Source organism: Podarcis bocagei, assembly GCF_964188305.1.
Source record: "Podarcis bocagei genome assembly, chromosome: 1".
In the NCBI taxonomy this organism is placed as follows: domain Eukaryota; kingdom Metazoa; phylum Chordata; class Lepidosauria; order Squamata; family Lacertidae; genus Podarcis; species Podarcis bocagei.
In genome coordinates, this window is record NC_138125.1 from 46,800,905 (window position 1) to 46,828,082 (window position 27,178).

The following is a 27,178-nucleotide window of genomic DNA, read 5'->3' on the forward strand; positions in this document are numbered from 1 at the left end:
AGGTCTTTAAGCAGAGGCTTGACAACCATATGTCAGGAGTGCTCTGATGGTGTTTCCTGCTTGGCAGGGGGTTGGACTTGATGGCCCTTGTGGTCTCTTCCAACTCTATGATTCTATGATTCTATGATAATACTTTTATTATTTGTACCCCACCCATCTGTCAGGGTTGCCTGAGTTGGCAGAGATAGAGCTGGGAAAGAAAGGATTCCGCATACAATTTGCAGTGAATTCAGAGGGGAAAGCTTTCAAGCCTCTGGGAACACCCCTGGGAAAAGAATGGAAGAGGAAATGAAAGGACTATTTTTTTATTTTAAAAAGGATGGAAACCTAAGGAAAAGAGGAAATGGGATTGGAATATACGGAACTGAGTGTGGATTAATGAATATACAATAAGCAAGTAATTATGGATTACTGTTTTAATATATGACCACAGCAAAGAGACTCCTGTGGGAATAAAGATCAAGGATTTATTTTTTTCAACATTGGAGGTAAAGCTGTTATGTTGGACAGGAAGAAAACTACTGTTGACATATATTGATAAGAACAATAATTCGAGAACCTCTTTTGGATGTTTTGTGCGGAAGGAAAATTAACTTGATACCCGGATCTGAAAACTGAAAAAACATCACCTAGCAGAACAGCTGGATACCACTCTGGAATGAATATTTGAATAAATTTTATATATACAACTGACAGATGGATAATTGGAAGCTCTTTTCATTTATTTCTCTTTCCTTATATTTTTCCTCTTTTTTATTTTTCTATTATTTTTATTTTTCTGTAGCTTTTTTCTTTCCTTTTTTTTTCCTTTGCTCTTGCTGCTGCTTCTTATGTGCTCTACTCTGGGTCAATGAGGGGATTCTATGCAGATGAAGGTGATGGCTAGCTGCTGAAGGGCCCTGTGTGACAGGCAGGGAAAGGAAGATCTCTCTGGGCGGGAGGCTGGGGGAAGAAAGGGGATCTCCCAGGTGAGAGTTGGGAGGTTCCGATCCACCTCTTTCTTGGTGAGACAAGGGTTAAGACAAGAGAAGATTTTGCATTCTTCCTATTTTTGTTTAAATTTGTTTGTACTGTATTATGAAAAACTTAATAAAATCTTTTTTTAAAAAGCCAAACACTGAATTAACACAACTACAGAGATAACTTTATGAGTAATTGTACATTTAAACTAACGGGAAGCAAATCTGTGTTACAGAACTTAAGCAGCTTGCTTTAGAGTTACTGGTAGTACAGACCAGGGCTAGACAACCCATAAGGCAAGATGAGGTGACCCGATTCAGAAGGACAGCAATCCCGCTGGACTCAGTCACTTCTTCCCTAGCAGGTGTCAAAATGTCTTTGGTCAGCCCTGGTATAGATAAAGACAGTATTCTAAATACATGGTTGTGTCATGGATAAAGGGTCTACTGCAACTTCCGCTGCAGTATTCTCTTCTGCCTCCCAAAGGTATTGAACCATATAAATAATGTAGCTGGAGGGTGTTCCATGCTTTGCAGAATTTGCACACTTTTGGCACAGCACAAATCTTTCAAGTTGGAAGTACACTCACCTCTTAACTTCTATTGTTGTTGTTTAGTTGTGTCCAACTCTTCGTGACCCCATGGGCCAGAGCGCGACAGGCACTCCTGTCTTCCACTGCCTCCCGCAGTTTGGATCACTTTTCCCCTGCAATGACTTTAAGATACATTCTTCTCCTACCATCTAAGAGTACTACTATTGGGGTCTGGGTGATAGAATTGAATATAGGAGTTTAATGCACAACATCTACGCGGTCCGAAATTTCCCACGTTGTCTTTGAGCAAGATAATAAACCAGACGACCACTGGATCCTTTTCAGACCCATGAATCGAGCTTCTTTTTTCACAGCCCTGTGAAAAAAAGAGCCAACCCACACAGATTCTATAGAGCCAATCCACACAGATTAGTTGCAGCTACAGTGGTGTCCCGCAAAACGAATGCCTCGCAAGACGGAAAACTCGCTAGACGAAAGAGTTTTCCGTTTTGGAGGTACTTCGCAAAATGAATTTCCTATGGGCTTGCTTCGCAAGACGACAATGTCTTGCGTGTTCCTGCTGGTTTTTCCCCTTTCCCCCCCTTTTTCTAAGCCGCTAAGCCGCTTATCAGCTGATCCGATCAGCAGATAAGCCGCTAAAAGCCGCTAATAGCGCTAACCCGCTAATCCTTCAATGGGCTTGCTTCGCAAGACGAAAAAACTGCTAGACGAAGAGAATCACAGAACGGATTCTTTTCGTCTTGCGAGGCACCACTGTAATCCCAATATAAATGTACTACTTTTACTGTCTTGTTGAATTGTATTATTGAAAGAAGTGTTTTGTGGAGAACTGCGTCAAGTCACGTAAAGGTGGGGTGGAAACTGAACAGTAGCAGCAAACCTCCCGTTGCACTAATGTCCTGTAAAGGAACTGGGCTTAGTTGTTGCTTGAAGCGCAAAAGTCACCAAAAAGGTTGAACCAGGATGAAACCTGGTACCAAATTTACTATAACAGCATCCAGAAATTACCTTTTCTTAATCCAGTCATTGAAGTAAAAAGATTTCCCTTGATTTGGAGAAGGGGTGGGGATTCACGGGCAGCTTTCCCATCGCTCGAGGTTCCGAGCCGTAAGTTCCCAGCTTCCAGCTCCTCTCCCAGCAGTTTCAGAATTCATGAAGTCCCCTTTTGCTAGGTTGCCAACACCCCTTATGTACTGTTCACACCAGTTAATAGAGGTTCCTAATGTAGAACAAAGGCAGCTGTGGACATGTTCTTTGGTTACTCCACAGTCTAAGCTGATTCCAGAAAACACATCTACCTGCTTGAACAATCAATGTGAGGGACAGGGAATAAGCAGAAAGCTGAAGAGACAACCAATGCTACTGTATTTTATTAATAAAATTTATATATTGCTTGATAGTTTTTTTAAAAATGTGGGATTATTTATTTTTTAAAGACCCAAACGCCATAGAGCTTATTTGACCAACACTTTGTCATGGATTCTACCAAAAAGCCTTTCGCACTCTCTCCTCACACGATGGAGAGAAGTGTATCAAAGAAATCCCCCCCCCCAAAAAAGAAAAAAGAAATCCCAATTTACTTTTAATGTGGGATCTCTCCAACCAAGAGTTTGTGTCAGTATATGAAACAGTACTGGGTCATTCCCAACAGTTCCCAGCTTTAATCTAACCCACTTAGCACTTGAAATATAGTTGACCAAAAGGAAGTTTACAAGTTGTTCCAGAGATGTAACAGTTAACTACCTATGGGTTGTTAAAGCAGTCTGTAATTCTCAACAAGCCAATGTGTCTGGCACAGCTCAGTCAGTAGACTATAAAACTCTTAATCTCAGGGTTGTGGCAAAAGATTGGGCACCCTGGGCAAAAAAATATTGCATTACAGGGGGTTGGACTAGACAACTCTTGTGGTCCCTTCCAACTCTACAGTTCTATGAATACCTAATTGTAGGTGTTTGTGATTATACTTCTTTTTGAATACTTAAGATTTACAATTCACTTTGTTTGATGGAGACTTCACTATAGATCTTAATCTTTGCACACTCCTTTATGTAAATAAGCTATCCCTATAACATCCCTGCCTGTTTTGTATTTATTGTTTTCTGGACAAAACTCAGCACTCACTGATGTTCAAACACTATCATATTTGCTCCCATTGAAAGGAACTTGGTGTATATTTTCCAATTGCAATTTGCACCTGGCTGTGATTCATGGAATGCAATGGTGAGAAATCAAGCAACGAGAAAAATGTCCATTTTCATTTCACTACTGTAGGGGGGAAAGATGTTTAATATGTCATCAACATTGCAAAACTGATAATTCACAGATCAGCACCACACTTCCATTTCATAGGAAATAAACTTCATTGCTTTTCAAAGGAAGGCATTTCCAGAACTATTTTTGGTCAAGTTCCATATAGAATAAATTGAACAAATGTAGGCAAAATAATTGTTTGCATGCTGAATGATTTTTTTTTATTTAGAACCAGTTTATAAAAATAAAATACAAAATAATTTGAAAAACAGAACTTAAAACATTTACAAAGCCTTGATATGATACAAATGGGGGAAGGGAAATAAATAACTACACCTTTATGTACAAATGACCATTACAAAGACACTATGTCAGTACCTTATGTTCTTAAACAACTGAGCAAAAATTATAAATAAAAAGACATCCAATTTGAATTTTGGAAACAAGAAGTGGGGAAAGACTGGAATACTTGACGATACTAAGTTACCTCTCCAGAACAACTTTCTACCTAAATTCATCATCATAACTGTTATTCTTGAGATGCTAAATGTTTTCTAGTAAATAACAAGTGCATTTTTTTCTAATTTTGAAATAATTCATTTTTAAAATATTGTTAAGCAATTTCAGATTAGTTAGAAGTTCAGTGCTTCAGAGGTCACTCCTGGTTTCAAAGCCTTCATTTCCTTCATTTTTGGATTCTGTTGTAAAGTAGTTAGGGGGGAAAACCCAAATATAAAACATGATCAGGCATGAATAGTTCAGTAAGAAAGCAGATGTTTAGGGAGAGAGTTACAGAAACGTACTTTCTGGCCACCAAGGAACAGTATGCAAGAGAGGTTGGAGGACCACCTAGATGCATAATACTGCTCTTCTGAAGGATCTGAAGACTTGTGTAAAAAGCCTTTTTAAAAGGCAGCCTTTTATGTATCAAGACAGTGAGTTGTATCTAACATTATTCATACTCAGACACAGTGAAATTAACAGACCTACTGACCTGTTACTCATGACCATTAATTTCTTTGAGTCTCCTCCAGGTCTGACTAACATTGGATAGAACCTTGTATTAATTTGACTCTGCTATATGTGAGCCAGAGCAGCTGAAACATTTCCTGGTGCAATCCACAATCTATACACTTTTGCACAAAATGTATATTTTGTATATCTAAGGGGGAAAATCATGGCAAACACAACTATCCTCTGCGGCTCATTCTTTTAGTTCCTTTAAAGGCAATAATTTGGCTAATGCCATGGGGAATTATGCCTGCATAAAAATGGACAAAAGTACAACATAGTATGTCCGGCAGAAAACTGAGATAGCAAGATCCAAATGCAGAACAGCAAAAGTCAACGCTTACCAAAGCAAAGATTTTGTGAAAGACCCAAGGAATTAAATTTCTAAATCTATATACACTCAGATGTCAGAAAATCTCTTTCGTTGAATGAACACTCAAGGTAAAGCCTACTTAGATGTTGCACTGCTCTCTCTAGTACGAATGACAGATGAACTCTGAACTTTAACCCAAATTCCTAAGCCTATAGAACTATATGAAAGTTTTAGATATAATGGAGTGCACCACTGCTCAGAAGTCCCTCTCTGTGTGATGTCCTTGTGACCACTTATTGCAGAAGGAAATAAGTTGTATTCCTTTAAGTTACCTACAAGCAAGCTGAGTTGAGCTCATAAAAGCAAGTTGCTAGTCTAAAGCTGCAGAAGTTCAATTTAAAGATTTTCTAGCACTAGGGGTTTTTGGCCATTATTAACTGTTAATAGACACTGTTACTAGAGACCAAAGCCATTTAAAAGTAATAAAATTATGGAGCTACCACCAAGTTAAAAAACAAGACCAACATACAATACGCTTCTATATATATATATATACACATATACGCACACAGCCTGCTGTGATAATAATTACATAAATGTAGATGATATAGGCAACACACTCGCCTAAGATCCTATGACTAGAATTGTTAATATTCCATCTTACTCAATTTGTTTGTTTTCAGAAAACTATTCTTGTAGGGTTGTGAGGAGAAAAAAAGTTCCTCTGAAATGGAAGGCCAAAATTTGGAGAAAGCTATGTTATATACAAATCCTTGTTCATAAGTACAGGTATCAATCAATTTATCACTAAAAGACATGCACAACAATAAGCATACTACATATCTGGTTTAAGGCCTGTGCCCACTCATTCCACTAACCTGTTTTACTAACAACAGATTTAGTTGGTGGAAAAGCAGACTACACAAGAACAAAAGCAAAAAAGTTGCCTTTCTTATTTCCCTGCTTTTTGTTTTGAGACAAAGAAAGGGGTTAGGCACTACCCTAAAATGTCAGAATGCTCTGGGCAATCCTCAAACAGTTAAGGGGATCAGTTGGGTAAGTCAGCTATTACAGCCATTACAGCCCAATCCTCAAAGGCAGCAGGGTCAACATACTGTGGGATGGGGGTCTTCATTCATTCAGTGAGCCCCCATGTGTTGTCAGAGCTCCCAGAATCTTCAGGTGCATAGGAGGAGTCAGTGCTCTGCAGAGATTTCCTCTATGCAACCACGTATGTTTTATAGTAATACAGAGAGGAGCAAGCATTGTAGTGAGTTCTCTGACCACTTTCCCCTCTTAAATAAATGTTACTTATGAGGAGTCACTACAATAACAAACCTGATCTTAGGACAAAAGGAAGCCGTCAGAGGATCCTTCCTCGGTGCAAGGCTGGGCAAAGGAGATCTGTGCCCGCTATCCTGGCGGGTTGGGCTGTCCTTAACTCAGGATGCAGGAAGACCAAGACTACAGGAGACAGTATAGCAGCATAGTGATTTGGGAATCACAGCATATAATTTGGGGGCTCAATGCAACAAGATACGGACTATCTTAATTTCCTATTAGCATTAACTGGGAAAATAACACTGTCCTGTATCTTGCAGCATTGAGCCTATAAAAGCAGCAAGGTTATGTTTTCTCTCGGCTATGCCAATAAACCAGTTGGCCTATTACATTTTTACCATTTTTAATTGGTTTGTTTTGAGGAAATAAAAGAAAACGTGCAAATAATATTTTAGATAAATTGAAGGAATAGATTTTAAAATGCAGGCACAGTTACGCTTTCATATTTAAGTACATTATTGGCATATATTCATTGTCTTCCTTATGTTATTAGAATTATTGTCCTTTGTTTTCTGCAAACGGGAGGTGATACAAAAGCATTTCATAGATTTACTACTGTAGACAAATCAATGCATTACTTATGTTTACCTCAGGGAGGAATTGCATCTGGTGGCATCAGAGAACATTAAATTTGTAAATTATAAAAATAAGCAGCCATAGGTAAAATTAGAGCAGGGTTTTGAATATTGGTAATTTCTTTTAATTAGACTTGATGGGGATGATGTTCAGCAAGGTGTAGCAGACAGAACGTTATCAAGAGCAAGAGACTATATCCAAAACATTTCCCAGAAATACACGTGTTGTACTGTAGAATTAAAATAAAAGGAAACCTGAATCAAAAAGACAACTCTATTTTCTTGTTACTATTAAAGAATAGCATTAGGGACAGATAATCTCAAAGGCAGGTGTTAAAACCTCTAAATGACCCTTACCACAGGCAGTACATGAGTATCACAGGAATGCTATGCTTATTGTTACCCTACAAAGGTGCTATGCATAAGTTTCAAACTGCATTCCCTTCCCATCTAGCAAGGCTATATTGTAGCCACAACATGTGTCAGGGATGTGACAAGTGTCCCTCCAACTATTATAGAAGAGTTTGTTGAACAAGGTAAAAATGGAGTTTGCCAGCAATAAACCTCTAATTCTGAGATGTTTCCCATCAATACCATTTAGAAGTGTGATCTACATACCATAATATAGCAGCCTAAAAATGATACTAAAAACTGTGCAAAAGATGCTGTGATGTTCCCGGAAGCAGTGACATAAAGTGTATTCAGCACAAAGTGGCAACAGTTTAGAGAATCTGTAGAGTAGGTACTGTATCTATTATACCTGTCACGGCTTTGGAGTAGTATTCTCAACTTAAGTTGAGCAGTGCTGCTCAGCTGACAGTAAGGCTTTTGTCATCAGAACAGGAAAGGAAGCAATTTGTGGTGATTCCCCCAATCTGCTGCTGCAGTCCCTTTGCCCTTCCTAAACCTGCTCCAGAGAGTTGGGAAACCCTCCTTATCATCAGCTGATTGACACTGCTGGATACAACCAATGGAGTTTCAATGGCAAAATGATGCTGTTTGTGGGTAAATGTCTGCAGCCTATTCAGAAAATTGTGCAACTATTCCTTACTCTGGCTCAAGCCAATGAGGAAACTAGTTTTATTTGTTCTGATTCAATCCCAGCCATGCTTATTAATTCTTTGCTGCCCTTGATTTACATATTCAAATTTGAAATTTATTATCCAACACAAACTAGATTAAGCAATTCAAATTAACCCCATGACAGCAATCACTTCATTACTGTGTGGCTAGAGTTGTTGTAATCCAAATTCATTCACAATATCTATTTGGTTCACTTCCAGAAGTGGTAACGGTTATGCAGATCTCTGTGTAAGACATGACATGGAGAAACTAAACCACGGATTAAGACAAAGAAAATGAGTTGGTTAATAGTAAGCCAACATGCTAATTTAAAGCTTCATTAGTAAACTAAAGGATTTCTAATCACTATAGGATCAGATGTTTGGCAAAGTGACAACTCCAGAAAATAGTTTTTTCAGTCACTGCACTAAAAAAAACACACAGGCAACCTCCTGTGCTTTCCACAATTACCTTCTAGTCTGACCTATATCTCGACTGCATTTGTACAACATGGAAAGAAATACAAATGAATTTCAACACAAAATAGTTCGAACATTAGCATACATATGCCATAAGTAAGAGGAATGTATAACAGCATTTTGACAACATTCTTTTTAAGTCAATGCATAGGATAGGAATTATTCTGTCCCTGACAGCAAAGCATGAAAATACATCTTTGGGATATGCCTCTCCCTACATGCAAGGGGAACTGTTTTTCTAATACTGATGCTCTGGGCATGTTTATAAAGGTTTTCCTCCAGGGCTCTTCTAGAAGCATCATGACCGTGGATTTAGCACAAAATATAAAAACTGAATATTGCAAGCAGTTTAAACAAGTCATAAATAAAGGAATGCCTTTTTAAGCTGAACTTTAGAAATCAAATGGTTATATGACATTAAATGCCTCACAAAAATGTAAGAATGAGCATGAAGAATTCATAACTTTGTTGTTTCAAGGCAGTTATCACAAAGTGATGTACCTCTGTATCAACAAGAATTATTTACCTTCACGATAAATTATTCCCTGGAAGCACTTATGCACCATCTCAAAAGGGGGCATGTCATGTAACCCAGTTTTCCTAAACTGGTGTCCTCCAGAAGTTTGGGACAATTTCCAACAGTCCTAGGCAGCATAACTCGCCATCATGGATGAAGGGAACCATAGTCCAGAAATCTGATGGACAGCAGGTTGGGGAAGACTGATGTAGAATGTTTCAACCACACTCTATGAGGACAATTTGTTAGATGAAAGTAACTCTATAAAATTTGGTAACATGTGAAGACCAGAACACAGACACTTGGATTGCAGCCTCAGGGAAGCGTTGAGAGTCCCAGCAGCTTTTCATAGACATGGGAGAGGGCAAGAGAAAAGAGCTGACAAGGCAAGGGCAAAGAGAAAATTAATTTTCTTTGCTTGTATCATATTGATCTATTATCATCACTCACTGCCCAGTGTCACAAGGAACAATTTCAACACGAAAGCCTGCGGATGGAAAGATGTGGGGGAAAGATGAAAAGTCAAAATCATGAATACACATCTCACTTGGCCATCGGATACATAGCTCCCCTGATTCATTCCATTTCATTCTGAAATTTAAAAGTGAAGCGACAAAGCTGATATTGAACACTGAGTTGCTGAGCAACCACCAACCCTTCAGTCCTGAACTGAGGCATGAAGAATATTCAGCTTTGTGCATGCCAGGAAATGGGAGCAGCAAGGCCAAGGGTATTTAATTCAGGCACGCAACTGAAGGAGTACTGCATTGTCTGTGGTCCATAATGTTACAAATGCAAATGAGAGAGTTAAGGATATAGAAGCATATGTATATATATATATATATTTATATTTATAAATATTTATAATATATAATTTACCATGAGAACATGCAATTATTGGTATAGCACCTATCATACAATATAATACAACATAATAGGTCTTATAAATCATATAGTTTCTCAAGAAACAGCAGGTATGCTCTCCCTACTGCATTCCTCTGTAGTGTTTGAAACCTGAATGAGGCTAAGGTTTCACACTGTGCTACATTACTTATGGGAAACAATATACACATTTAAGAGTAAAAAAATTCCAACACATTCTGACAGAACCAGAGAAATTCAGTGCAGCTTCAATGCAGCATTAGAAATGTGTTAGCTCAGAGAGAAAATATTCCCTTTTCCATCCAAAGATACTATTTTGGCAGCAAACGAAGTTAAATAAAACAAAGTTAAATTAAAAATAATTTATGCTGGCTACAGGCATATGACTATAGCAAGCAGATCAGTAATTTCCAAATTTACCCACACATCCAGTATCCCCTACAACAGGAACCTTTTTGGAGAGCTAGTTGTATCCCTTTTAAAACATCCCTATGTGATCCACCATTGATTTCTAAATCTAGCAAAACAAGTCATTCCTCTAATAGTCATAAAATGATACCCATATAAAGTTTGGGAAAACTAAAAGCCACTGATCTTATTCAGAGGGAATGGAAGACAATCCTTAAACATGAGTTTTCAGTATGTTGTTTTCCAAATTATAATGTCCCTAAACACAATAATATGTCTGAGTAAGGAACTATGTATATTTGTATTGCAGGAAGCTACAGAGGTGTGGGCTTCCACCCAAACCCCCAATAAACATGTATGATTACCTGGTTCAGATTTTGGTAGCAACATCTGCAAATTGGACAGACGTGCTCTTGACATACAATATAGGTTTAGGGATGTTGACATGTGAGAAATAGTGTTGTAGGTTTTACTATCAAGTATTATTTTTCAGATTCTTAAGAAAACAAAGGAATTGCTGCTTCTTTCTAACCTACTACGTATGAAGGCTCTGCAGTGTCCTTTTAGTAGGTGGTGAAAGCTTCATTTATCTTCCAGATTTAGATTACATTCTCAAGTAAGAAGTCTAAGTGTGTAAACATTTTTGCTCTTCCTCAGTACAGTTACACTGAGAGGAACACTGTAAATAAGGTAGGTAAATGGACTAAACATCTCACCCCAATGGGTAAATTCTGATCAGCTTTAACAGTGGCTCTCCTTTGTACCCTGAGAGACTATTGCACAAACAAATGTTTTAATTATAGGAATGCTCCAGGGTCCAAACTCTTCTGGTTTTCCTTCTTAACTCAGACTGTGAGCATCATCTCCAGATCCTTCATATATGATATGATGTAAACCTGCCATAACTCCAGAAATTCACACACAGATAAATGATCAAGTTGTCCAAGAATCAGGATCTGAACAGCAGTTAATAGAATGTTACCAATCTGAAAATATAGGTAAATTTACATAAATGTTAAATTACATTGGTTTCAGTGGATTTGTACACATTTACTGCATATAAGAATGTAGCCCACATTAAATATACAGCGGTACAAGATGCTGAGTTTTTCTGTTTTTGCTTTAAAAGGAGGAACATGGGCAGTGAGCAACTTGAAAACAGATGTGTGAAGCCCAACACTGATAGAAACTTACAGGAGTATTGCTGTTTCAAATAATGTGCTTTTTAAAAACTCTACAGACACACACAGCTGAGTAGTACCTCAGATGTAATAGTGCCAAGGTGAAATTAATTTCAGGTTTGATAACTGAAAGAGCCTAAAACAGGTCATGCTTTTATATGAAATAAAAAGTAAACTAAAATCTTATTAAAAACACTCACCTCCAAGACACTGTTCTGTTTCACACATCTTGGACTTTCCAGATGCTCCATCCCTGCCCTCTAGCCTCCCTGATCTGCTTGCTGCATGTTCTTAGGAAATGCCTGGCCACTCATATACAAAGTGGACCTTATAAATATTTCATCTTAATTTTTGTTTCCTTTGAAAGTCAGGATGAACACTGATTTTTGAAGACTTTTGTTTAAATACACAGTACACAAACACAACATGCATCGGATTAAGGGGCTTTGACACCAGACACAGACTCAGTTCCTATCTGCTAAGTTTACTGGCTGATTTGCTCTTCCCTGTGGGAGACTTAACGTTAGAGGAGTGGTGGCAGGAGCCACTAGATCCTTTCAACCCATTCTTGTTAGACTTGTTGTAGCAGTGCTCTTGTTGGCAGGATCTCCTGGAAGATGAAGAGCCTGAAAGACTGGGAGGCGATTTACTCCTTCCAAGATGTGGGGATGAGCTCCTCTGCTCATGGTGAGGACGCCCACCCCGGGATGGTGAGGAGCTGGTAGTACGAGGCAAAGAAGAGCTCCTAGGGGAGGCACTGGGACTGCGTCTGGGGACGACTGGGCTTTTGGGTGGTGTTTTGGGGCTATGTGGAGACCCTGGACTCTTACACTGAGAAGAGCTTCGTGGTTTCTGAGATCCATTCTGAAGAATTTGAGCCAGGCGAGAGATCAGGTCTGAATCAGAGCTGCTGCTTCCTAGTACTTTGTACCTGCGCAACCTTCAAGAGAAAGAGAAGTTGATTAGTACCATTTCCTCCTTCTCCAGTGCCATGAGAAGGTCTGGGTAGGCTCATACTCCTTGATCTAAGAACAAAGGCACTTCTCTGTGTGCCCCTCTAGCAAAAGTCCAAGGGGTGGAGTTCTTTTCAGTGGCAGCTCCCCATCTGTAGAATGTTCTTTGCAGGGAAGCTCAGCTGGCACTGGCATTAACAACCTTCTGCTGCCAGGTGAAATCCTCTCTTCCTACGTATTTGAGCATTAATATCACTGTGGTTCCTGTGGAAATTTTAGCTATGTATTTCTTGGTGATCGTGCTTATGTTGTGTATGGGATGGAGTAATCTGATTAATTATAATTAGTAGATGGCCACTTTTAATGTATTGTTGCTATTTTAAATGTTGTATTGGTATGGATTTTTTATTCTTATAGGTCACTTTGAGGTACTTTTGTCGAAAGCAATGAATGCATTAACTCTACAATAACTACTACTACAATGTGGCATCTTTACTACTTATTTCCAGGCCTGGCCTAATGTGCTACTGTAAAAGGACCAAGGCAAATCAAGAACTGCCTTATCCTACAGGAAGCTGTCCAAGTCCTGAAATCAACCTGAGGTCCCGCTCTCTGTTCCATCATTGAGATGGGATGGGTAGATACAAGAAATATAGCTTTTTTAGTGATAACACCAAAGAGGGAAGGCCTCCCTCATGTGATCCAGCAGGCTCCCTCTCTTCTTGCATCCAGGCAAGAACTCATTTGACAAGCACAAAAAACTGAACCTTTGATGCCCTCAGCCCAGTCCTGTGGAATACTCTGCCAATAGAGATTCAGCAGGCAGCTTCTGCGCCAACTTTTAAATGCCTCCTGAAACTATTCCACAAGGCCTATGTGGGCGATTAAGAATACATCCTTCCACAATGGTTAGCTGATGTATGCTTTTAATTTTTTAACTTTTTATGGTTTTTATTGCATAATTTTTAAGTTTTATTGCTGTAAACTGATTTGATTTTTTTAAATGACATAGCAGTAAATAAATAAATTGAATAAATAATACATAGGAATAAGTATACTGCATGCATTCACTGTAAAATGCAAAATCTGGTATTTGACACCCAATTTAGCATCCTAAAAGCAACTTTTAAACTTCAGTAAGTGTGGCTACAAAGCCTATAAGAAAGCAATCTGTATTCAGAATCTGTACAAGTGCTGGTCAGGACAATCAGGAGGTCTTGGCTATTGTTCCTCGGTGATATTTTTTTGTGACTTGAAGGCAGCATGTTACAATTTCCTGCAGCACAAAACCCTGTTTAACAAGAATCCATAGCAGGACAAGAGGAAAAAGAGAGAGAGTGTAGCGCAAAAAGCAAGAGCTGTCTCATACGTCTTCAAAGTCTCTGAAAAGCCATGATTCTCAGCCATAATCTGCATTACCTTGTAAACACCACCCAGGAAAAGCTTTTGCTTGAAAGAAAAGCTACAAATAAAAAATATTTTGTTTCCGCTTACATTCTGCTATTATGTCCTTTAAATATTTAATAGTCAAAGGTCCAGCTTTAAGAAAAAGCATATGATCAGTTCTTGGTTGAGTGGTTGGTTGGTTTTTGGGTAAATCAGACAAGGAATGGTAACAGCAAAGGTGTTTTCTTAATGGCATTACCCAAAGATACATGATAAGGAGTGGTTTATATCAAGAGTCATAGCTTGATTTTCTTACTATCATATCCAGCTCACTTGGTGTGTACTCTTAGGTCTTTATAGGCAATCCAGGTTCACTTAAATCTAGAAGCAAAATGTTGTAGAAACCTAGTGTTTTAAATTAACATTGTATACAAATGTTGCTAATGTTCTTATTCAGGTAATTTTTTTCTGAATTTTGAAAGAGAAAAATATTCTGTATGTGTGTATGCACATAAGCTTGACTGCAGGTATTTGGGGGGGGGCGGGCGGGGGCGGAGAGTACTTAGTGCAATTTGCATGGTATCATACAAAACCTTCCCAAAACTGCTCAAATCTGCTTCAAAGGTGTAGCTGTTTTTACTTACCTGGCTTCTACTCCAGGCCTTGTTGGTGGTCTTCCTGGTGGTGGACGAGGAAAAAACTGAGCTGAATTTGAACTGCTAACGTGATCTGTGGGAGTCCAAGATACGGGTCTTGGGATTTTGCTCTTTCTGGACTGAGGATTGCTTGGTGACAAAAAACTCTCCTCTACTTGGCTGTGCAAATGAGTGTCCAGTGTCAGTTTTGAAAAGGAGGACAACACATCTTCAGGAAGCGGTAATGGACCAGCAACTACTTTTTCTTTCAGTGACTTGTCAGAGGCACTTGAGAGGTCACCAAGGAAAGATTTGAGCTGTCTCTTTTCTACAAGTAATCTAACCAAGTCTGTCTGATGAGCCTTTTTTAGAAGCAGCTTCTCCTTTGCTGAAACAGGAGACGATTCTGATGAGGAGTCTACCTCTTGTGCTAAAACTGGAATGCGACTCTGTCTAGCCACGAATGCAGATCTAACTAACTCCTTCTTGGATGGATTAGAACTCTCATTCTCTGAACTGGAGTGCATCACTTCTCCATTTCTCTGGACATTTTGCTCTTCTTTCCCCTCTTGGTGCAAAAAGGTGGCAAGGTTCACCTGTTGGCATTGCAATTCTTCAGCATGATCAATATCCCCATCATCATGGAAACCATTTTCTTGCACTGGTACTACTTGGCTTTCCTGTTTTTGAGCAAATGGGTCAGTACTTCTTGATAAAGAAACATCTGATGTTTCGGCTGCTGACTGCTTCTGTAACTCCTGTTTTGCATCCTGATTTGGCAAGGAGGAGGAAGGAATTGGCCTCAGTTCTTCAGGTTCTGTAACAGCCAGAGGACCATCCAATACAGATTCAGTGTTTCCTTGAGCAGTTGAACATGGTCCTTCAATCTGTATTTCAATATCATTTTCATAAGCCACAGGAAGCTGATTCTCTTCCACTTTTTCGAAGAGATTTTCTCCTTGTCTCTTCATGTATTGTTCAAGTAGGTCTGTTTGGCTATGATCTTGGATTCCAACACATTCTTCAATACACTCATCCTTTCCAATTGCCTCTAGGTTTTGGTCTAACTTGTGTACTACATCTGTTCTACTGCCACTAAGAGTTAGTGCATCGTTTGCCGCTGCCAAGCCAACCAAGTTCTCCTTAGGAGAGGAAAGTTCAACAGTATGTTCCAAAAGCCGAGGATCCCGGTCCTTCTTCTCTAGTTGCTGGCCAAAATGAAAACTCTCAGAAGCAGACTGTGTGGATGCCATTGATGGTCTGGGTATTGTAACCTATACAGAAAACAGGAAGAAAGAAATGATATTACAGAAAAGATTTTTATTGGCTTTGAAATTACATATTGCCATATCATATTTTCAGGTTCAAAAGGACAAGTAATAGATAACTTGCTCTTGCACAACTACACAGCCCTATATTTTTGTATCTCTGTGCTGGGCCAACTGGTGCAATCTCTACTGGAAAAAAACTGGAAGACAACAGGAAAGTTTTAAGCTGGGTTGTAAATTAGGGTTAACATGGCAATTCAATGTATGTTTGCGTGTGGTAACATTAACAGTCCTCATCAAAATCACTAATCTCCTCACTGCCAGCTCTACAGATCTCTGCTCTGTCCTCATCCAACTCAATCTTTATGTGGTGTTTGATACAGCTGACCCCCTATGACTCTGTTCATAGATGGTTGTCCTTATCCTGGCTGGATCACCCTTTCAGCATTTCCACAGAAATATGGTCCTCTTCCGCCTTCCCACTGTTTTGTGGAGTTCTTCAGGGTTCCATTCTTGGTTCCTTGCTATTCTCTTTCTGCACATTTTTTTTTCTGAGTAACTTCATCAAAATCTGTATCTCTCATTACCATGTAGAGAACGATGGCACTCAATGATACCTTTCTACTCCAGAACGTTTGCCTCGGCTAATCCTGCATTTCCACTTGCCTCTACGATATTTACCTAGAGGTCTCACTATCATCTCAATTTCAGTATCTCAATGACTGACCTATTCATCATTACTCTATAGTAATTAACATTATCATCCACATTGTTGACCGGGGTGGGTGGGGAGGATTAGAATGATATTCAGCTAAGTTTTATTCAGAGTAGATCCACTGAAATTAATAAACCTAACTTAAGACATGTTCATTAATTTCACTGGGTATACTCTGAATAAGTGTTATTTGAATAGTACTCATGGTTTTTAATTCTTTCCTTGCTAGCATGTAGGTTCTTAATCGGAAAATCATGCTATTTCCTAAACTACACAGCAAAAATAAATATTTACATTTGTAACTGCTGAAGGTGACTAAGGTTGCATGCTTATGAGTTAGGAAATGAAGCTAAACAAAATGTAGCTACACTTCTCACATGGTAGGGCTGGGGGTTAGGTAGAAATAGTAAGTCTTCTGTCTTTGAGAATGACAAGGCATTCAGGAAAATAAATCAGCAACACAGAGATATAGGACCAAACAGAAAGAGGTGATAGAGAACAGATTTGGAAGCCATCATCATATGGGTATTAGCTGACACTATGAAAATGATAACAATCAAAAATTTAATTTCTGACTTTTTACCATCTCCCATTTAAGTTATAGGCTTGTTATGAAAAGAGATTTTTTTGAAATTGACATTTCTATTTTTAATCATGCAGTGGCTCACATGACTGAAGAAACGCTCATTGAAAAAATAGCTCACTGTCTCCCTCTGGTGGGCAAAGACTAAGTGATATTATTTAAAGTAGGAAAGATAGCAATGATTTGAAACAATGGTTTTTTTCATAAGAATAAAAATTAAGTCAAAACTATGATACCTAGTCTATACTTACAAGAGGCCTTCTCATTATCGTTAGAGATTCTTTTTAAAGGGCATTATGGTAATAAAACAGCTTAGAGCAGCCAGAACTGCTGGTTAGCCTTGCTATAGTATAAGAAATCAGTGGGCCTTCCTCCCTACTCCAGCAACTGGAAAACTTTGCACTAAGCAACCAATTTCAAGGACCCATTTGTTCATGCTCAGGTTAAGCAAGGTAACAGAACAAAGGTCCTTCTTGCTGTAACAGAGAGACAAAAGCTTTTCTTTTCCATCCCCCTAATTCCATTATCACCTACTGAAGGGTTCTTGGGTTTTGAGGCTGAACAAATCAAATTCAAAAGTAGTTTGAAGGGCAGCATATGCGCTGCCCCCCCCCCCCCGCAATAATGAAATGCCTTTGAAGTTAATGCCCAATATTGTATTACTGAACTTATTTATTTCATAAAATTTATACACTGCTTGGTTGTAAAAAGCCTCAAAAAGGCTTACAAAAAGATAAAAAAAACAAAATCAAGGAAAAAAATACTACTTTAAAACATACAAAAGTTAAAAGACTAAAACAGATTAAACTTTGGGATTTAATCACTGGTCCTTTTTATTTGAAATATGAAAGTTGTAGAGTTAAATGTATTCTTACAGTACAATCGTTTTCAAGGTTATGGAAGTTACACCTCCACAGCTAAAGTCTTTTATATTTAATTTATATTTTGTCTTCTTCCATGGTGCTTTCTTTCCCTAATTCCTTCCATTTTTCCACATGTCTGTTTATATTGTAAGCCTGCAGGTGAAGTTTACTCATTGTCAGTTTTGTTTTATGCTGTATATTATTATTAATTATTATTATTATTATTATTATTATTATTATTATTATTATTATTATTATAAAAACACACAATATTGAAAACAGTTGAAAATAATTTACAACCTCTGAAATAAGGTGGGTCCTTAAAATATACACCCCAGATCTCAAAAGCTAGGTAGAGAGGTGTGTCTTCAGCATTCACCAAAAGCCGTGTAATGAAGATGCCAGATGCATCTCTATGAGGAGCTAGTCGGTAATCTGGTTACCCTATTTTGAACTAATTGAAGTACCCAAGTCATCGTTAAAGTCAGCCCAACATAGTGCGCATTGCAATAATCTAATCTGCAAGATACCACAACATGACCAAGTCATTTATGTCCAAAATGGGCTGTAGCTCGTGAACCAACCAGTCTAACACTTCAACTGCCTCTCCTGATTCAGATGGTACAGAAAGACAGAGCTGGGTGTCATTTGCATATTGATAGCACTTCACTCCGAATCCCCTGGTGACAGCTCCCAGAGGCTTCATATATATGTTTAATACCAAGGGGGACAAGATGGAACCATGTGAGAACAACTCCCATGGTGCTGAAGAGTAGCCTCTCATAGCTACATTTGGGAAACAACCCTAGGAGTATGAGCTAAACCTCTGAAACAGAGTGCCCCCCCACTTCCCTGAGACATTCCAGAATACCACAGTCAACAGTACTGAAAGCCCCTGAGAGATCAAAGACAACGAACAGGGTCACACTCCCCCCCCCCATCTCTCTCCCGCGACATGTCATCCACCAGAGCTACCAAAGACAGCTTCAGTACCATGACCAGGCCTGAAGCCAGCCAGGAATGCATCCAAGCAACCAGTTTTCTCCAAACTTGTCTGATGCAGGACTACCACCACCTTTTTGAGCACCTTGCCCAAAAGGGAATACTCATCACTGGTAGTATACAGTGCCTTGGCCTTTTGGAAACTGTAATCTATTGCCTCTACATAAACAGAAGGACTGCTGTTCATGGAGGAAACTGGAAACCAATGGAGGCTCCCCAATGAAGTTTGAGGGCAATAAGGCGGCATTATTCATCCCCCCTTGGGAACAACTGGTCTAGTCTATTCCTTAGCTTTTCATTTAGTGAAAAACTAAATGTTCTTTCCTATTTTTATATTGCCAGAAATTTATCTGATACAATGTTTGCCATTTGTTAGACATATACTGTATTAGAAAAGTAAAACTGCATTCTAGCCTCAGGACACAAAATATGATACACAGTACTATTCTAGGTGAGCTTCTAAAATACATTATCTTTCTAAAAGCAGATCATATATATCACTGCTTTCTTCCATTAAATTCATGGCTATCTCTTATACAGGAATTGACCAGTCTAAGACTTGCTCAGCTTTAGAAAGACTGCAGCAACATATGTATTAAGACAATGATGGGATCATGATTTTGATTATAGTCTTCCCAGTAGCAATAATATTAAACCCTACTGAAGTTTCAGCATTAAAAAAATTCAGAAACCAAGTAACAAACTAAAAGTATCCAAGTTCAATATATGCAAGTAAATCTACATGCTCCAGCACAGAATGCAGAGATGATTTAATCCAGTGACAGAATATGACAATTGAAACCAATGTTATTTTCTATATAAAGCAAAATGAAGAGCTCTGCTGGAATGTCCTATACGCACGATAGTATTTTGGTGGGATGGATTAAAATGAGAGGTTAAAACCACACTGTTTAATAGTCATTTCATGTATAAGTTCCTCAGCTGCTATTAACAATTCTAAGTGCTATTATTATTTTGAACACTGGTATTTTTGCCTGGAAAGAAAAATAGCTTGGATATTAGGTTCTCAGCATTTTCTATATTACTTTCCCCTATGCTACATACTCCAACCATTCATTTTAGTGCCCTGGGCAATACACTTTAGCTTCCTATTCACTGTGGAAATACCTAACAATTTTGTTAGTTCTATCAATTGGGAAATAAGACTCAAACACAAGAGTCAATATTTTTTTCCATCTGGCAGGCTAGATCCTGACCTCCCACACATCCCACGATGCACTTTGACAGCAAGTCCTGCATTGTCTGTTTGCACACATGGTTTGGATTCGAACCATGCCTGCAAATGGTCAGTCTTCCTCTGCAGACTAGCAAAGCTCTATGCAAAGCTGGTCTACAGAGGAAAATAATTTGTTTGCAGACACAAGCAGAACCCAAACCACAGTGACATATGGGAAACTTCAAAAGAGCTCGCTGTCAGTAGAGTTAGTGAGCCCCACTTTCCAAGGGACAATCAAGAGTGCACTTTAAGCATCCAATTATTTCTTTTTGGCCTCATCTTTACCTAATTTACCCCAATGTCATATATGTTGTCAGGGTTGGCATAGGTAGGTGTGGTTTGCAAGAAATGGCCTTGTGAACCAAATTAGGATCCTTGTTGGGCCTAATTTGACTACAGGCTACAAGTTCCCTATGCCTTCTCTCTCTCTCTCTCTCTCTCTCTCTCTCTCACACACACACACACACACACACACACACTTACTTTAGTATATTCATTTAAAAAAATGTTCAAGTCACCTATGCTTCCTGGCTGTTATCTACTGACACTGCTTTAACCTAAGATTAAAACTACAGAGGTTCTCATTCATCGTTTCTTAAAATTAAGAAATTTCATTTTCTGCATAGTAAATCAGCTTAATGGATATTTCCTGCTCTGGCCTCTGCATATTTAATTAGTGCTTTTGTCTGAAGTTTACATCTCTTAAGTTATTATTTTTATTTCCCAAGACCAATGTTTTCAAAAGGTAAGCATTTAGAGTACATAAGTCTACTTTTTGAGCAATGCAAAGTAGCTGGGAACCCATAAAACATGGCAAATGACTGACACAGTGTAGTTACTTAGATGAAGATGCATTCACCTGCTGAAGTTGTGCTTTTGAGATGCGAATGACAGGGGGGAACTTGTTTCCACTGGGAATGATAGGAAGTTGCCTACGGGCAGCTGACCAGGAAGAGGAAGAGTGGCTGTCTCCTGATTGACTCCTTGGAAAGCCAGTCTCTTTCACAGGGTCCGGGTGGGTGGTGAGGTGGGTTATAGGGCTCAGGGTACGGAGGATGGGACTTGAAATTCTTGGGATGGAGAAATGCAGCATGTGAAGTGAGTTGAGCTGTGAGAACAACATGGCAAGGAAAAAAGAAAATGCTTCAAATATATAAAGATCACTTTATTTCGGTCTGCTCTCTGTAGCTTTGAACTTTTGTTTCCTCCAGTAGCCAATATTACAAAGAGTAAATACTGGCAGCCACGTGATGCTGATTAGAACAGACAGAGACAGAGTTATACTGTTGAGAAAGGTTAAGAGCTTCAAAGTAAGCAAAAGTGATGAAGAACTGAATAGACAGTGGGCTGTGAAGAACCAGAGAACTGAAAACAACAGTTTACACCTGGGTGGGTGGGTTAATTTTTTTCAAAATACTTCAGTATCTACAATCAACAGTTACTGGCCTCTGGTAATAAAAATAGAATTCAATAAAAGTTAAATTATATCAGGTACTTATTCAAACTAGGTGCATTCCTCATGTTTTTTATATTTCAAAAGTGGTTTTTGGAACTGAACAAGCCACTTTTTTCTTTGATAAAGGAACAACATTATTTATATTAAGGGTAAAGGGACCCCTGACCAGTAAGTCCAGTCGTAACCGACTCTGGGGTTGCAGCGCTCATCTCGCTTTACTTTATTTATATTACGTCATTGCAAAACCTTAGTCCAGTGGTACCTCGAGTTACAAACGTCACAGGTTACAAATGCTTCAGGTTACAAACTCCGCTAACCTGGAAGAGTTACCTCGAGTTGAGAACTTTGCCCCAGGATTAGAATGGAAATCGTGTGCCGGCACAGCAGCAGCAAGAGGCCCCATTAGCGAATGCACGCCTCTAGTTAAGAACAGTTTCAGGCTAAAAACGGACCTCCGGAACAAATTAAGTTTGTAACTAGAGGTACCATTGTATTTTCGATAATTCTCAAACATACCATCATTCTTGTGCTTTCTTAGCATGTATCTTAATTAAATCAAAATTGAGAGTTGTGGACGTTATTGAAATACATGCTAAACCCTGAAAAATTGCTTCTACAAAGTGCAATTAACTATCATACTCTTCTTAAATTGACTGCAAGCAGGATATTATCTCTATGCAGTATTTTGATTAAGCTTCAGATCTCATGCTTTCAGTTAAAGATTTCTCACAGTGTCTGAATACAACAGAGATGAGCTACAGCTATTAACAGTTCACTTACTGGAGTAAGAGCCCCTTCTGCTTGGGCTTCCATTAGGCTTGTGGGTGTGACTGCAAGAAGATGACCAGCAGTTCCAACTGGGAGTTCTAGTTGATCTGTAAACTGTTCAGAAGCGGCTGTACCATGACACTCAATATCTAGATCCAATGCTGCTCCCATAGCTGTATTCTTGGTATGAGCTCTAAGCTTATCTTCTTGTGGGGGCTCTTCAAGGACTTGAAGCACCTCAGGCTCCTCATCAGAGGGGCTTCCAGTTGTTTTATGCCCTAAAACTCCATTAGTCCTGAAATCCTGCAAGTCTCTGTCTTTATCCACTATCACCCATTCCTTGGAGTCAACCTCCTGCTGGCAGGAACTCAAATTGACTGCCACATATCCATTGCTGACAACACCATCACCCTGTTCTGGAGAGCTGCCAGAAATGGGCTTGGAAGCTTCAGGCAGGTATTCTTCATCATAGTGCCAAACATGCTCATGACTGGAAGCAACTGGAGGCATGGGTGGTTTTTGAAAAGCTGCAACAGCAGATTCTTTGCCAGGATTCAACTCTCTTTTCTTCTTCTCCATGCTTGGGAACGTTGAGAGAAATTAAGGAAACATGATCAAGCAAATTAGGATTGTGTAAACCATGTTAAGTGAAAAATAACAGGATACTATCTAATGTAGACAAATTAGGCCATTTGTTATCAATATCATTACATTTCTATTTCTAGTAGATGTTCTGGAGTAGCTCCTGTGGCATCCTCCAGTTGTTCTTGGACTACAACTCTCATCAACACTCAGCATGTCAAATGGCCAGGAATTATGAGAGCTATAGTGCAAGAACATCTGGAGGGCACCATGTTGGCTACCCCTGTTCTAAGTAATCTTTTAGAAGTGGATTTCTCAAATTATATTATGAATTACTGGCTCCCCATTTCCAAAACCTGCCTTTACTTTCCCTGCATTTGTAGGGTCAATCATATGGCATGAGTAACAGTGAAATCTGTGCCAAATAACTAATCAATTAAAGATGACTCACTATAAGCAAAGAAACTGCTAAGAAAGCTTAGCAAAACAAAAGCCATTGCATACCAGACTTCCAGAAATTTATCTGTATCTGGCTTGGACTCCAAGGTCAGACGTTTCTCCAGTTCAAAACTGTGAATTGATCGTAGCTTCCGCACCAGAGGAACATCCCGATCTAGCTGTGTGGTCTCTGAGCGGACTCTAATTGGAGAACCAAGGCTTGGTGCATTAAGCATGCCATTAATTGGTCCATGGCTGTTTTCCTCTTCTGTAGCAGCCTGTGATTAAAAACACCATAAGAGAACTATAAAATATCAGGTAAAAGACACAAAATGTAACATTTAGTTGTTGGCATCCCGGCTTTTCATTCTGTCAAAACACTTTCAGTTCTTCTATTTGATAGGCTTGCAATGCTAAATGTAGTCAGAACTGCAGCAGAATGATCGCTGCTCAACTTCATTTACCACCAGAACTAACTAATTTCCACATGAACTTTCAATTTTGCTTGTGGCTAATATGCAGTCTTCTGTAAATGTTCTTTTGAAATTGTTTGCTTGTGGACTTTAACTCCAAATCAGTATCCATATCTAAAAGCAGCCCTATATATTACCTAACATCCAGGGTTTAGATACTAATGAACATAGAAAACTGCCTTATTTCAAATTAGACTAAGCTCAATAGTAGCAATCTGAGGTTTCAAGCAGGAGTCTTTCCTAGCCCTATGTGGAAAGACAAGGATTGAAACAGAGGCCCCTAAGTTGCAAACAATATACTCTATCACTGATTTTCAAAAATTAAGTTTTAATGTTTTCTGATTTCACTCACACACAGCTGATCCCACTAGCAAACACAAATATCTAAAGAGCTGTCACAGGGAAGATGGAGCAACCCTGTTTTCTCCTGACAGAGGAGCCATCTCCCTCGGGAGGTTGTGGACTCTCCTTCATGTGAGGTTTTTAAGCAGAGGTTGGATGGCCATCTGTCATGGATGCTCTAGCTGAGATTCATGCACTGCACGGAATTGGACAAGATGACCCTTGGGTACCTTCCAACTCTACAGTTCTGTGATTCTATAGCTGCTCTTATACAATTCATTTAGCAGAGGCCTCTGCTAACAGAATCAATGAGGTTTTTTCACTAATTCTACCTCCCGCCTGCCACCTTCCATGCTGTTCTGAAGGGTTCCCAAAACTCTTCAGAGCAGATTATTTGTGAAGCAGCTGAGGCAAGGAGATGTACCGCTCCTTCCATTAGCAGAGGTGCTCACCAAACTGAAATATCTTCCATCTGTGGAACAGAACAACTGAACTCTACCCAACATCCCTACCCCCACACAGAAGGAACTACATGTCCCATTACTGCTCTAAGAAAGAGCTGTTTTGTCTAAAATAGCAGTACTTTGTGCCACCTTAGCTGTGACCAATGCAAGCATCAGGGAGACAGATTGTAATATGCTACAGAAACAAGCAGCCACAGAAGACAAAGCTGAATCTTCAGCTTATTCCTGTGATCAGTGGTCAAAAGGTGAAAACATAAAGTAATGAACAAAGGGGTTAAAAATAGCCTACTTCAAGTATATACTCTGATATATGTCCCAAATGCTGTGCCTGGGGCCACAGTAAAATTGCTCACTGTAATGCCAGCTAGGTGTCCTTAGCAATTTAACAAAAATTAGGAAATAATTTATAAAAAGAATATATTTTCACAATACTACTATGTAACCTAAGGTGAAGCAATATAAAGAATACAATGCAGTTATGGCCATGCTCAAAAGTTAGCACAGAGCTGGAGTAGATATAGAAAATAACAACAAACCATCAGGAAGAAACAGTATCTTCCTCAAGAATACTTGCTTAAAAATGGAGAGTTCTGTGATGGGGGAAAAGAACTACCACAATAAGGAAGAGCAAATGTAGGTTTATAAAATTATAAACAAATAAACAATTCTCTCAACACACTAGAACTCTTGAGTCATCAAATGGAAAGCTGTCAGTAGGTTTCAGGACAAACAGAAGAAAGCATAATTAACTCATGAAAACCACTGAAACAGGACACAGAGATGTCCACTATCTTATATAGTTCACGGTCTCGTATGGCTTTCAGGAATGAACAACTCTTTATCAAATAGCAGAAAATAAAACCTTAATGTTAAAAGAAATATATCAAATGCTGGGACAAATGACATAGTTGTCCCCAACATACCCAGCTTCTTCATTTCCCATGACATCTGACTTGCTGATATTATAGTGATTTTATTTGATCCATTAAAGCAAATATTAAGATATAGAACCAAAAAAGAATTGAATGTTATTGTCTGCTCAATTATAGTACTTACTTTATGGACACCTGCTTTTATCTTATTCCTGTTTGCATCCATTTCCTCCCACACATCCTTTTCCTGAAGATGATGTCCAGGAGACTCTGGTAGCTTTTCTGGAGAGATTCCGATAGGGATACCATTCTCACCATCACTAAGATGTTCATCTGGAAACACATCATCTGTATTCTCTCTCAACATATCTCCTGGTATTGGTGTAGCATTGGCAATTCTATTAAGAAGAAGAAAAATAACAAAGAAACAGTATTGCAATATGAAAGTTTGACTCAAGGATGCAGCAGAGGTTACACCCTCCCTTCTTCCCCTGGACTATAAGACAGCAGAGCCAATGGTCAGTGATGATGAAAGCTGCAATCCAGGAACATCAGGAGGGCCACAGGTTCCCATCTACACTCTAAGAGTTTAAACCATGATCCTTAAGGTCTCAGGCCTCATCTAATAAGCTATTGTAAAACAGTGTGTGTGCCATCCTCGGAACTCTTCAGGGTTCAGGCTTTGCATCTGGCAGCAAGTAAGAAGCACCTGGATTGGTCAGACCTGGTATCACACACAGATTCTAAACAGAGCTTTACTGGCTGTACACTCTACCTCCTTTCAGCTCAAACCTTAGGGAATCTGAACTCAGAACACTGCCATCAATTCCGAGACTGAAGGGCAGCTCTATGCTTCTGCATCTTCCCTAGTCATAGTGCAGCATGCAGGAGCAAGATTAGAATGCTGGTACAGTGGTACCTTGGTTGTCGAACTTAATCCGTTCTGGGAGCCCGTTCAACTCCAGGAACCATTCAAAAACCAAGGAAACACATCATCTTTCGATTGGTTGCAAGAGCTTCCTGCACTCAATCGGAAGTCGTGGAAGCTTCCAAAGAACATTCGAAAGCTGGAACACTTACTTCCGGGTTTTTGGCATTCGGAAGCCAAAACATATGCATACCAAGGCATTCTAGAACCAAGGTATGACTGTACTGTGTTATTTTGACAGAATGCTATAAGGTGGAGGGATGCCAGGAGATATGTAGATATGTAATCTACATTAATGGGTTTGTTACCTATAACCAACAGAATTAATACGAAGTTTTAAATTTTGTCACCTATTCAACAAAGTCCTCTAGGCTGTTCACAAAGTTATCTGGGTAGTAGTACACTCTCCAGGTACTCTCCCAAATGGAAACTGAGCAATCTGTTTTTCTTAATGCTGCAACACAATTTAGAATGAGAATCACATAATCCCATCCTAAAACTATTCAAAACAGAAGCACTGACTTTTTAGAGAAGTATGAAAGATTCTTCCAAGCAAGCTCTCCAGAGTGTCTGTCAACACCTGGTTATGGAAGAAGTACATCTGGTTCCCTCACCATTACAATGCTATCACATAAGGAACAGAAGTCTAGATGCCTTTAGATCAAGGTCTTAGGACAGAGA

At 39.1% G+C, this 27,178-nt stretch overlaps 1 protein-coding gene across 4 annotated transcripts in view; it reads right to left on the bottom strand.

The window, feature by feature from the left end:
• Positions 1-3,958: 3,958 nt before the first annotated feature.
• Positions 3,959-27,178, bottom strand: part of TTBK2 (tau tubulin kinase 2) — a 48,580-nt gene continuing 25,360 nt past the window's right edge. Inside the window, exons 11-17 of one of the 4 annotated variants that reach the window (XR_014012536.1) lie at positions 25,754-25,967; positions 23,485-23,696; positions 22,411-22,978; positions 21,034-21,282; positions 14,516-15,780; positions 11,733-12,472; positions 3,959-11,337 (exon numbers count right to left, since the gene is read on the bottom strand). Coding sequence is in view for 3 of the 4 variants with exons in the window: in XM_081211559.1 (XP_081067685.1) it covers positions 12,004-12,472; positions 14,516-15,780; positions 21,034-21,282; positions 22,411-22,978; positions 23,485-23,696; positions 25,754-25,967 (2,977 nt within the window). In the remaining variant the exon portion in view is untranslated. Of the gene's footprint in view, positions 11,338-11,732; positions 12,473-14,515; positions 15,781-21,033; positions 21,283-22,410; positions 22,979-23,484; positions 23,697-25,753; positions 25,968-27,178 lie in introns of those variants that run through there. The other 3 variants (XM_081211561.1, XM_081211559.1, XM_081211560.1) reach the window with 3 other exon arrangements.